Below are 12346 nucleotides of genomic sequence, written 5' to 3' on the forward strand. Positions count from 1 at the left end.
ACAAGGCCCAGCCATGTGTTATCTCTGATGACTTGGCCAGGGTCACACAGCCTGAGATGAGAATGAAGATATCCTGAATGTGAAGAGCAAATCTCTTTCAATTAAGCTTTTTATGTCTGGAAAAAATTTCTTCTTCTATACCAGGCCTCCTTCCTTGGGGTTTTCCTTAAATCTCCATGTTGTGTAGATCTTAAAGAACTCTTCTTCCCTTTTCTCCAAAGCTACCACCTCTGTATGCAAATTCTTTGACCTACTTGGAGGTGATAGATTTTGCAAGTCTCACGTCGCTCTGAATATCCTGAAATCATGGTCAACTTCATGAGTGTGTCTTCTGGGCTTGGGTTCCATGCTTCAAGCCAGTGCTCCACTGCCGCCATCTTGAAAATATTTTTTAATCATTTTTTTTTTTTTTACTGTTTATTTTTGAGAGAAAGAGATAGAGTATGAGCCAGGGAGGGGAAGAGAGAGATAGGGAGACATAGAATCCGACAGCCTGCTTCAGATTTCACTGTTGGCACAGAGCCCACGTGGGGCTCAAACTCATAAACCATGAGATCCTGACCCAACCCGAAGTTGGATGCTTAACTGACTGAGCCACCCAGGTGCCCCGCCATTTTGAAATTCTTAAGTTTTCCCCTGGGCCCCACCGATTATATCATGGCCCAATTTTCTGAAAAACCACATCCAGATGGTTGGCATGAAAATGTTGTTTGCTTCCTCCCAGTTTCCAAAGTGTGACATTACAGGTGAACAGAGAAATAGTAACATTGGTGCAGCCCTCTTACAACGGACTTTGACATGCATTATTCCCTTTAAACCTCGCAAGCAAATGTAAGGAGACAAGCCTGTTTGAGGTCATCGGAAATCTACCTACAGGGAACAAAATTGATTTGACGGGCAAACAGCAAACAGCTCTTTAAAAGTAAAAAGCAACCAAAAAACAGGATGGAGAAATTATCCAGATGTTGTACAGCTGGGCTGCAAAGGAAGTTACAGAGGCAGTAAAGGACTCGGTGTGGAGTTTGGCCAAAGGGTTCACAGAGAATAAAAATTCCAGTCTCAGGCCAAGAGAGAGACGTCGTTGGAGCATCCTGGAACATTATTAGTCACAAAGATCCCCCCATGATCCCATAAAGCGCAGGGAAATGTATCCTTTGTCAAGGATTCTTTGCCTAGCTGTTTGTTGACTGGCAATTTGATTTGCTTCCCGTGTTCCTTTATTCCTGGAACATATCAGTACTGAAAACACAGCTCAAGCCACCCTTTTAAGCTTGTGGAACGAAGACCTGAAGCCTGGAACCCATACGAAATACAATTGACCTTGAGCAACATGCGAGTTGGGGTACCGATTCCCCATATGGTCAAAAATCGGCCCGTGCCTTTTGACCCCCCCCCCGCCTTGACTACTAAGAGCCGACTGATGAGCACATATTTTGTACGTTGTATCCTATACCGCATTACAATAAGGTAAGCTGGAGAAAGGAAGATACTAGTGAGAAAATCATAAGGAAAACACATGCACAGTACTGTTCTGTACTTATCAAAATGATCCACATACAAGTGGACCCATGTAGTTCAAGGCCATATTGTTCGAGGGTCTACTGTCCCACCTTTGGACGGTCTCACGGCACCCACACTGTGGGTGTTTAGTTTCCACCTGGTTGCCTGACTCTGCTCTCGTGCCACTGCCTGTCATGTCTGCCCAGCTGTCCTTGTCCCCGATGTCTGAGGTCTAGGCCACTGCTCTTCGCTGCCAGGCGTTGACTGGCTGAATTCAATGGGGCACATGATGCTTGCAAGGCTCTCCTCAACTCACAGACATTTGGAGGCCTCCGAGGCAAAAGACACTGCTTTCATGAGTTCTCAGCTCTACCGTCCAGACAGGCCTATTTTCCTGACTGGTCATTTTCAAATCCTGTAACCGAAAGGGTCTCCTACATGGATTCATGGCAAAACTGACCTGGAAAGACTAGACCGTCACCCTTCCTTGTCCATGTTCTCAGCATATTGCTGAGACTGCCTGTGGCTTCGTAGGCAAACTCCAAAGTGGGAGTTTTTCATGGCTTGGGGAGAAAGGAGGGCTTTATTGTAGAAGTGTGGATTCTCTTGGACAGTCTAGCTATAAAGAGGGTTTTTGTTAAGAAACTATTCGGGGACGCCTGGCTGGCCCAGTCCAGAGAGGATGCAACTCTTGACATTGAGGTCGTGAGTTTGAGTCCCACGGTGAGTGCAGAGATGACTAAAAACAAGGACAAAAACTATTCTGCTGGGGGTGGATCTATGGTTCCTTTTCAGAGAGTGAAAAGGTGTGGAGAGATGAACAGATTTTTATTAGAGGTCAAGCATTTGGCCGACATGCCTACGGCCCTTCAGCTAAAAGTTATCATTTCAGGGAAGAATGGATTTTTATTTCCTCTTGGCTTTGGAGCATCAGATCGCTGGATTTCTGAAGGAGCAATCTCCTCTTTCCCTATCTGCCCAGAAATCAAGTAAGAAAATCCGATTAACAATATGTGCATTTAAAACCACTAATCCAACAGTATTTGCTTTGCTGAGAAGCTCTTGTAAGTAAGTGCCAAGTGGGTGTGTGTTTGCTTCTGGTTTAAGTATGTAGAGCAGGTTAGGTCTATTTTTTCTCCCTCATGTAATATGGCTTCGCAAATCCTTTCAAAATACAGGTGATGGGAAGGAGACTTAAAAGAGAGTTTTCACTGCCACTGAAATGATATGGGAGCGAGCAGGAAGGGGCATTGTTTATGTAATGTCATTCATTCCTCATGGCAACCTGGCGAGGTCGGGCGTTCAAATTTCCCATACATAGTGAGGAATCTGAGAACTTTAGTAACTTACCCAAGATTCCACACAAGAAAGCGCCAGAGCTGGAATCCTATCCTGGGAATCTTTAACTCTCAAAAACGCATATTTCCCTCATGCCAAATCATCTTTGTAAAATGAATACAGAGATGGTGAATCTAATCAGGGCATCACCCACCCAGATTTAAAAAAAAAAAAAAGAGCTTCATATTTAAGAATAGTTTATGAACGGACAGAATGAGATGTAATTATTAAAACTGAAGCGAGGGCATAATCCACAGAGCTGACACTGAGCCAGCATCGTTGGACATTTGCGCATCTTTCCCACTAAGGCTTTTTGGTTCCCTGAGAAACAATACAGGGGGAAATGATCTAGGAAGAGGAGGTGGGGTCCGCCAAACACAGTGTCTGTCTTTTTTTTTTAATGTCTTATTTATTTCTGAGAGAGAGAGCGAGAGAGAGAGAAAGAGAGCATGATCAAGGGAGGGGCATAGAGAGAGGGAGACACAGAATCTGAAGCTGGCTCCAGGCTCTGAGCTGTCAGCACAGACCCCAATGCGGGGCTCGAACCCATGGACCATGGGATCACGACCTGAGCCAAAATCGGACGCTTAACTGACTGAGCCACCAGGCGCCCCATGCCTGTCTTGCTTCTATGAACTTCAAGGGGCCCTGGTTGGCAGGAGGACTAATATCCTTTATCACATGTAGCTGAACTAGAGCTGTGAGTTCAAGTTCATGGGAAAAGTGCTTATCATTTTGTTTTTTATTAAGGAGTCTCTATACCCAGTGTGGGTCTCCAACTCAACGACTCCAAGATCAAGAGTTGTGTGCTCCACCGACTGAGCCAGCCAAGTGTCCCTGCATCCTGATGGTTTTATTGTTTTTTCCTCCTGAATTATTGCATTGCTTGCATTCTCCCTCATATTTGGTTATTTGTACGCATAATTGTTTTTCTCACCTCAATATTAAATTATTTGGGGACAGATGTTTATTTGCTCTCTATGGTTCTGTTGCATAATCCACATAAGTTTTAAAAAAAATATTTATTTTGAGAGAGAGTGAGCAAGCGAGTGAGCACTCTTGCAGGGGAGGACCAGGGAGAGAGAGGGAGGGAGAGAATCCCAAGCAGGCTCCGGGCTGTCTGTGCACATGCGGGGCTGGGTCCCACTACCCGTGAGATCACGACCTGAACCAAAACCGAGAGTGGGATGCCGACCAACTGAGCCGCCCAGGCACCCCCACATAGGAAATTTATGTAAACTTTTAAATCTTGCTTATTAGTACGTGTAACTATCATAGCATATTTGGGAGAGCCTTTCTAAACTTACTTTTAGAGTATTAGAGAGTAAATTGTAAACAGAAGTGAAACTTTTGTAAATGCTGTACTGTCTTTGTATTTCCCAGTGAGGAATTAGTGTGGAACTCGGAACAAATACTGGAAAGATGCAGTGCGCTTTTTGCGAAATTGATTTCCAGAAGATTTTTATTGGTTGTGATGGGCAGAATCCTAAACCGGCCCCTCAAGTTTTCCCACTTTAATCTCCAGGACTGTGAATCTGATGGGTCATTATGCCTGTGATTATGCTATGTTGTAGCCAAAGGATCTCTCCACATGAGCTTTCAAAAGCAGAGATTTCTCCAGCTGGTAGCAAGAGGGAGCATTTCAAAGTCGGGTGGATGTTGGCTTTGCAAGGGGGCTGGGCACCAGGCATAAGATCAGAGTGGCCTCTGGGAGCTGAGAGTCATCCTTGGTCACCAGCCAGAAAAGTAAGGGGGACCTCAATCTATAGCTACCTGAAACTGAATACCTTGTAAGACAGTTTTTTCTCCAGAACCTCCAGGTAAGAGGCTTGCATCTTGATTTTGCCCTGTGAGACCCTGAGCAGAAACCCCGTGTAGACCATCTCGTAGACTTCTGGGTTATAAAACTGTGAAATAATAAATGCATATTAAGCTGCTCTACGTGTAGTAGCTGGTTATGCAGTAGTAAAAATGAACACACTGGCTTCCTCTATTCCAAGTAATACATGAAATTGTCCACATCGCTACAGGTAGCAGTGGACAGAACTCTGGAGTTGTGTAGTTAAAAGTCTTTGCTAAAACAGGGGCAGTTGGGTGGCCCAGTTGGTTAAGTGTCCGACTTCGGCTCAGGTCATGATCTCATGGTTTGGGAGTTCAAGCCCCACATCGGACTCTGCTCACAGCTCGGAGCCTGGAGCCTGCTTCTGATTCTGTGTCTCCCTCTCTGTGCTCCTTGCTTACTCTCTCTCTCCCTCTCTCTCTCTCAAAAGTAAATATTAAAAAGTCTTTGCTAAAACATTATTCATTAAATTTGTTTTTCTTTGATTGCTGGTGGAAATGAGCAAACAAGTGATTCTTTTGTTGCCTTCTGATAGCATTGGAGCTGGGAAACTAATAGAAAAAAGGCAGGAATTTCTGGATGAGAGATTTGATAGTGAGAGAAAGAAATCACAGAGGGAAAGATTCTACCTAAAAAAGAGTGGTTGTGTGGAAGCTGGCTCGGCCCGGCTCATGAAGCTAGTTGTTCATTGGTTAAGAATCTTCTGAGTCAGTTGTTAGACATGGCTGTAATTAAAAATTAAGTTCTAAAACTGTCACTGAAAGAAGTTATATTAAGAGCACAGGTAACAAATCCCCCAAACTCATCACTTCCCAGTCATTTTACATTTTACTATTAGCTGTGCTCTTGAGGTTATTTTTGTCCCTCATGTGTCTTTCGGGTAGAAATACCATAATGATTTGCCTCTTCACAGTTCTTCCCGGCTCCACCTCACGTGACGTCACATTTGAAACTTGAAATTGGCAATGATGGGTATATTTACACTGCGGAGCCTGGCAAATGCCTTTTCTGAACCAATGAAACAGTTCTTTTGGGACTTGAATCAGGGCAAGGTAGGGCCTTTTTCTTACTGGACAAGGACCCAAGAGAATGCAGCCTGGCACTTTGAGGGGAGGCCCCCCGGGGAGAAGGGAGCCTACACTGCAAAAGGCAAAAAGGCCAGGGATAATCAACCAGTACCAGACGCTGTGATTTGAGCGCCATTTCCAGCATTACCTGTTCCCACCCTAGACTCTGATTAAATGAGCCAATACATTCCTTTTGTGTTGAAGCCAGTTTGGGTTGACCTTTCTGTTATTTTTAACTAAAAGCGGCCTAAAATATACAGCAAGATGTAGATCAGGACCAGACTGCCCATCCTAGCCACAGAAGAGGCTTCCCTGCTAGCGGTAACTTAGAGAGATGGGAATCCTCCTGACCCCCGTCTTGTTCTGCTCTTGCATTATAATCCTCTGCTTTGCAAACACAGGTTTGCTTCATGGAATCGTTTAATTAGCCTTATTTCGTTTCCCTTGGCAGCTGGGATCAGCTCTTAGCAATGAACACTTTTGTTAGATTGGAAGACATTCTTACCGGGTTATCTAACGGCTCTACCACTCGCCTCTTCCTTGATAATGGGAAACTTTATTGTGGATGGCAAAGCCCCAGAAGAGGAATCGTGATTTTTCTAAACCCAGCAAGGTAATCAATCTCATAACTCTTTACCAGATATTTGCTTTCAAGCCTTCCCTACAGCTAAGTATGGCCACAGGACCTAGTTCTGACATATACTCTTAGCTCAGAAGGTGACTGCAATTATTTTTTATATCTGTAATCACTCAGCAGATTTATGCGTTTGTATCGCTGGGTGTGTTAGTCACTGAGGCAATAGAAGGAAACAGAACAGACATCATTCCTCTTATCTTTCTTCACCTTTATGAGTTTTTTTGGGGTCTATGTTGAGAACAATGCAAGGTAGGTGTAGGTGGCTTTAAATGTGAAGCCCCAAGTACATCCTTAAATTTTGGTCACATTTTTTCCTTACCATATGTTGTTGATACATAGTGATCAGTTAGATTCAAAGGCTGTGCCAGGCACACATCAATAGAAATCTTATATTTATCTTTGAAACACACTCTATTTACACTTACTACATTTTAGTACAAAATGCAGACTACTATTTATTTTAGTTGATGACATCTAACCTTGGGTAGGACACTGTACAGTTTTGTTTTTCATGAGCTCTGAAGCAGACCTTCTTAACTCTGAACAGATCTTGAAATGTCTATTCCAATGTCAAATGTATGTAGTAAGGACCTATGTCTTTATCTTCGGGGTTTTCTTTTAAGTTTCTTTTCTTTTAAAGTTTTTTTTTGAAAGAGAGAGAGAGAATGTGAATGTGAGCCAGGTAAGGACAGAGGGAGAGGGAGAGAGAGAATCCCAAGCAGGCTCTGTGCTGTCAGCGCAGAGCTCAATGTGGGGTTCTATCTTACAAACTGTGAGATCACAATCTGAGCCAAAATCAAGAATTGGACACTTAACCAACTGAGCCACCCAGGTGTCCCATAGTCCCATATCTTCAGTTTTAATGTGTTGAGATATATAATTTCTTTCATCCTTGACCCTCAACACTATGCCTCTACGTGGGATAATGCACCTGAACTCCAGGCTCTCATTCATGCCTCACTGCGGTCACCTTCTGGTGATTTCCTGTTATGGCAAATTCCATTCAGGTAAAACTAATTTCCAAATGAGAGAGATCCAGGGATTCAGGTAGAAGTGGAGTGGTAGAACAGAAAGAATATGGACTAGAGAATCCTAGATTCAAATCCCAGGTGGACCACTCACAAACACTCTGACAGCATCTTGAATATCCCTTTGTAAAGAGGAATCATATTACTGCTCTATAGCATTTGTGTCCTAAGGATTAAATAAAATCACAGGAGAAAAGTGCCAATGACTGTGCCTGGCACACAGAAGGCATCAGTTGTATTGTTATGATTTATTTTTCTCCCCAACTAGATCGCAAGTTCCTTAAGACTCAAGATCGGATTGGTTTCACTTGCTGGTGTTTTCCCAGTATCTAGAACAGTGCCTGGCACATGGTTAATTCTTAATACATACTTGGTGGGTTAATATTATTATATTCTCACGAAAGTCAGATCAACCACTTATTGATTCCAGTGACTATTCTACATTCTCTTTTCTTTTTCAAATCAAGTCCAATTTCAAATCAAGTCTAAGCACAATCCCCCCCCCTCTCCCCCCGCCGTGAAACCATCCCCCACAGGCTCTAGTTTGAGTTATCTGGTATTTCTCATGCTTGATGGATACCACAGCTCCTCCCCCCTCCCACTTAACACTGCACTCAGGACCCTTATCACTGTCTGGTTGTTTCATATATGTGAGTCCCGTCTTCTTAAAATTCAATTCCACCAAGAGTTCTTGACTGTTCATCACACTCTGGATGCCGTGCTAGGTTCTGGAAAGGAAATAGTAGCCACTTGGATCAAGGAATCAAGTAGCTGCTCTCCCTTTTAGTAAATACAGACGTATAATCAAGCAGCAACATCACAATGTGACATGAAAAACTATATGCACAGAGTATCTATGTGAAAAAGTATATGCACAGAGTAGCAGAGAGGTGAGAAAGTGATTCATCTTCAAGATGGTCAGGGAAGACAACCCAAGAGAGGATATAATCAGTGAACCTGATTTTACAAGATGGTCTGACATCTTCCAGTTGGTCAAGGTAAGGGAAGAACATTCCAAGGAATGAACAGATGTGCCCAAGGACGTGAGATGACAGGATGTTATCCTGGAGAACTTAGGAGACTGAAGAATCTGGGAGCACCTGGCTCAGTTGGTTAAGAGTTGTCTGACTCTGGTTTCGACTCACGTCTCATGATCTCATGGTTCATGGGATCAAGTCCCATGTTGGGCTCTGTGTTGACAGAGTGTAAGTTGGGAGATAGAGTGACAGAGGGTAAATTGGGAGAAAAAAAGACCGAAGATCAGCAGAATTCAGGAGGAAGTAGGAAAGGTTCAAATGAAAGATGGGGGGGGGGTGTCTAATTGAGTCAGTGAGGTTGGGGCTGGCAGACAGATTGGATTGATTTTTAGGAAGAAGCCTCATAACTGCTCTGACTAGCTTTGGTCCTTGGAGGTAGAAAGATAAAAAGGCAAAAAAGAACCCCTCTCAACAAATAGCATTGTTTTGCATCTCTTACTTGGTAAAGCATAATACCGATCACACAAAAAGCGCTCAGAAATAGGCTGGTAATAAGCCAGTCCCCATAGCATTATTTGGTCTTGACTTAATTTTGTTTCTAGTTTTCTCTTTCTTTTTCTTTTTTTAAATATTTTTATTTATTTCTAGGAGAGAGAGAGAGAGACAGCGTGAGCAGGGGAGGGTCAGAGAGAGAGGGAGATACAGACTCTGAAATAGGCTCCAGGCTCTGAGCTGCAGTCAGCACAGAGCCCGACGCGGGGTACGAACCCACGAAGCACGAGATCATGACCTAAGCGAAAGTCGGACGCTTAACTGACTAAGCCACCCAGGCACCCCAGATTTTGTTTCTAGCTTTAAAATGAATTTCTATGAACTGGAACTTTCCAAGCCCTTGCTCAGCTTCTTCGTGCGTTTCCAGTCTATAAGGATCCTTTTAATATTTCCAAGTTATTTGCAAACAGAAAACCAAAAAGGGACTTTGTTTTCCAACCACATATTTATCTATTTAGACAGTTGTTAGCATAGTATTCAAAAGAAGTCTGAGGATAATGTGGCATAATCAAGAACAAAGGAAAGATGTCAAACTGTACCAACACATAGCTCAAACCTTTCTTTTTTCGGGCTCACATTAGATAACAACACACTTTTTCTTAGTATTCAGGGTTATTTCGACCTCATTTAATCTTTAACTGTGTGTCATAAACACAGATTTTTCTTGGAAAATGATTTCCAGGCTACACAAACACACGTCCAACTCATTCTATCAGGGCTTTAGAATTCTCAGGGAAGATAAAAAACACAGAATAAACAAAATTACTCATTTTCATAGGCAACACTCTGTAATTACACAGCAAAGGGATAAGAAATTCTTCCATTGATAATGATGGCTATCTTACATCTATTTTTAATTTCTAAGAATTGAAACGGGAACCAACAGAAGTTTAAATAAATTTTGAAGAGATGATTTTAAATGATCAAAAATGGCAGAAGCATATCATGTGTGTATAATAACCTTGGTCTCTTACAAATATATTTTTAAGCCAGGGTTGGCAAACTACAGGCTGGTGGTCATTACCTGTTTCTGTAATGCTGTGAGCTAAGAATGGTTTTACATTTTTAAGTGACAGAAGAAAAAGAAAGTCAAAAGAAGAATATTTCACGATAGACGAAAATTATCTTAAATGTCAGCGTCCATGAATAAAGTTTAATTGGAACACAGCCTACTCATTTGTTTCACATGGCAGAGTTGATCAGTGTGCAAAGCCTAAAGTATTTACCATCTGGCCCTTTCCAGAGAAAGTTTGCCAACCTTTGTTTTAAGGGCATTCCCCTGGAGCGCCTAGGTGGCTCAGTGGGTTAAATGTCCAACTTTGGCTCAGGTCGTGATCTCACGGTTTGTTGAGTTCAAGCCCTGCATCGGGCTCTGTGCTGACAGCTCAGAGCCTGGAACCTGCTTCGGATGCTGTGTCTTCCTCTCTCTCTACTCCTTCCATACTCATGTGCTGTCTCTCTCTCTCTCTCAAAAATAAACATTAAAAAAAAGAAAAAAAAAAGAGCATTCCCCTAACGAAACACTGAGGCCTTCAGTACACTGAAGTCTTCTTCACAGAGATTTCCTGTGTCAGTGATATGTGATGTTAAAAGACAAGACAAATGCATGAATTTAGTAAAGGTAACGTAGTTGCCATATCATAAAATAATATACATGCTTTTACTATTTTAGGTTGCTTCTTATTTTATGTCAGTCTAGCACAGTTATTAAGAAAATGCATTTTAGGGTCATTCTTTTTCCTGGAATCTTGATTAGCTCTCTGTGACCTTGGGCTCTTTACATAGCCTCTCGGAGAGTCTTAGGTTTCCTATAAAAACAGAGCAATAATGGTACCAACCTTATGAAGTCATGGTATTAAGTGGGGGTGATTTTTTTTTCTGAAAGGCATTTTTAGCTCGGTACCTATCACATAGTAGATGTGCAATAAATTTTCTTCTGAGTAGCATGCTCATCCGAAAATGCCTTTTTCTTGTGATCCCCTCCTAGTTTTGCCTGTAATTTCTGCTTTGACAAGGAAATCTGCAAAATCTGGCTTACATAACTTCACACAGTTAGAGCCCCTCTCTCTGGATTGTTATTTGTGGAAAACGGTGCCTGGTGCACAAATCCAAGCAGGTAATTGACAGGTGGGAGGACCAAGCAAAGCCTAGGACATCTAAAAACAGATCACAGAGGTAGAGAGCGTTGGAAGGCTGGTGGGCAGCTGGGTTTTTATGCTGGGGAGCAGGACGTTGGGAGCTTTCCATCTTAGAATCCATTCCAACTCTTTCTGTGGGGAGGAGTCGGATGACAAATGGCATGAGGTGGAGAACCTTCTTTAGCTGTTCCTTACAGAGCCAATCTCTGCCTAAAGATAGCTCACGGGAGAAAAACCCCCGAAGGAAAAAAAAAACCTCTTTTATCTCCCTTCCCCCCAAAATCATTTACAGAAATATTGCAATTCCAGAAGTCAGCAAATACCTCCACAAAATACCTGAGAAACGAAATCCTATAGGCGTGCCACTTTTTTTTTAATCGCATGAAACAGTTTATACAGATCTCACTTTTTTTCACTTCTGTATTTTGACATACTATTTTGAGGAAAATCCCTCTGAATTTTACCCTTGTTCCTCGTTATGGTTGATTGAGTTTAGTCACCCCCAAAGAAGAACAAATTATTTCAGCATTCTTACCAACTCTAGTTGGACTCAGGGTTAAGAGGACAAATACATACACCCACACGTCAGCCTGGTGTGTGGGGCTAAAACCCCCAAACTGTAACCCTCACGTGCATGCCTGGGACAGAAAGGGGTGGGGTGAGGGGGCGAGGGGGTCTGTCTACTGGTAGGAGTAACTTTCATCGTCATATTCCAGCTCATCTTCCTCCTCATCCAGCAGCCCGTACTTAAACTTCCGGTAGATGGTGCCATCTTGGCCCATGTAGACGATGTCATCATCCTCCTCCTCATCATAGTCCTGGTCTGTGTACTCAATCACTTGATCCTCTTCAAAGCTGGTGCTTTCAAGATGGCTGCTCTTGTAGGAAACATACGACTTGCTAGGGTCGGCCAGCTTCTCATAGCCGGCCTTTGCTACTGGCTGGGCTCGGCCTCGTGATTTCCTCCAGACAATCACAGCGGCCCCGAACAGAAGCACCAGCATAATGGAGGAGGTGATGAACAGCGCTGTCTTGGTATGCTCACCTGCAGGCCCAGTTTCACTTGCGTGAAGGATACACTCCTCTGTTGGAAGAAGACCCCAGAGGAAGAGGAGAGAGCAGAGAGGGGAAGGATGGGAGAGACGAAATGGAATGAGGAAAATTAGTTTCTGAGGTAAAAAGCTTTGTTTTGTCTTTGAAATCTAAAATGGCAGAATCATTGTCTCTGATTTTCCTAGAGGGCATACCGCTCTTCAGAATTGCACTAGG

The 12346-nt window shown here is 43.0% G+C and overlaps 1 protein-coding gene and 1 long non-coding RNA gene across 4 annotated transcripts in view; one reads left to right on the top strand and one right to left on the bottom strand.

The window, feature by feature from the left end:
- The first annotated feature begins 5598 nt into the window (after nt 1-5598).
- Nucleotides 5599-12246, top strand: LOC144227677 (uncharacterized). Its single transcript, XR_013334009.1, has 3 exons — nt 5599-5730; nt 6197-6358; nt 12129-12246. It is a non-coding gene; the product is annotated as an uncharacterized LOC144227677 (long non-coding RNA).
- Nucleotides 11488-12346, bottom strand: part of PCSK5 (proprotein convertase subtilisin/kexin type 5) — a 462552-nt gene continuing 461693 nt past the window's right edge. For all 3 annotated transcript variants that reach the window (XM_077759370.1, XM_077759369.1, XM_077759368.1), the window contains one exon: nt 11488-12161. In XM_077759370.1, the coding sequence (XP_077615496.1) occupies nt 11758-12161 (404 nt within the window). In that variant the 3' untranslated portion in view covers nt 11488-11757. The remainder of the gene's footprint in view (nt 12162-12346) is intronic.

This window comes from Crocuta crocuta, unplaced genomic scaffold (genome assembly GCF_008692635.1).
Source record: "Crocuta crocuta isolate KB4526 unplaced genomic scaffold, BGI_CrCroc_1.0 scaffold41, whole genome shotgun sequence".
Classification (NCBI taxonomy): domain Eukaryota; kingdom Metazoa; phylum Chordata; class Mammalia; order Carnivora; family Hyaenidae; genus Crocuta; species Crocuta crocuta.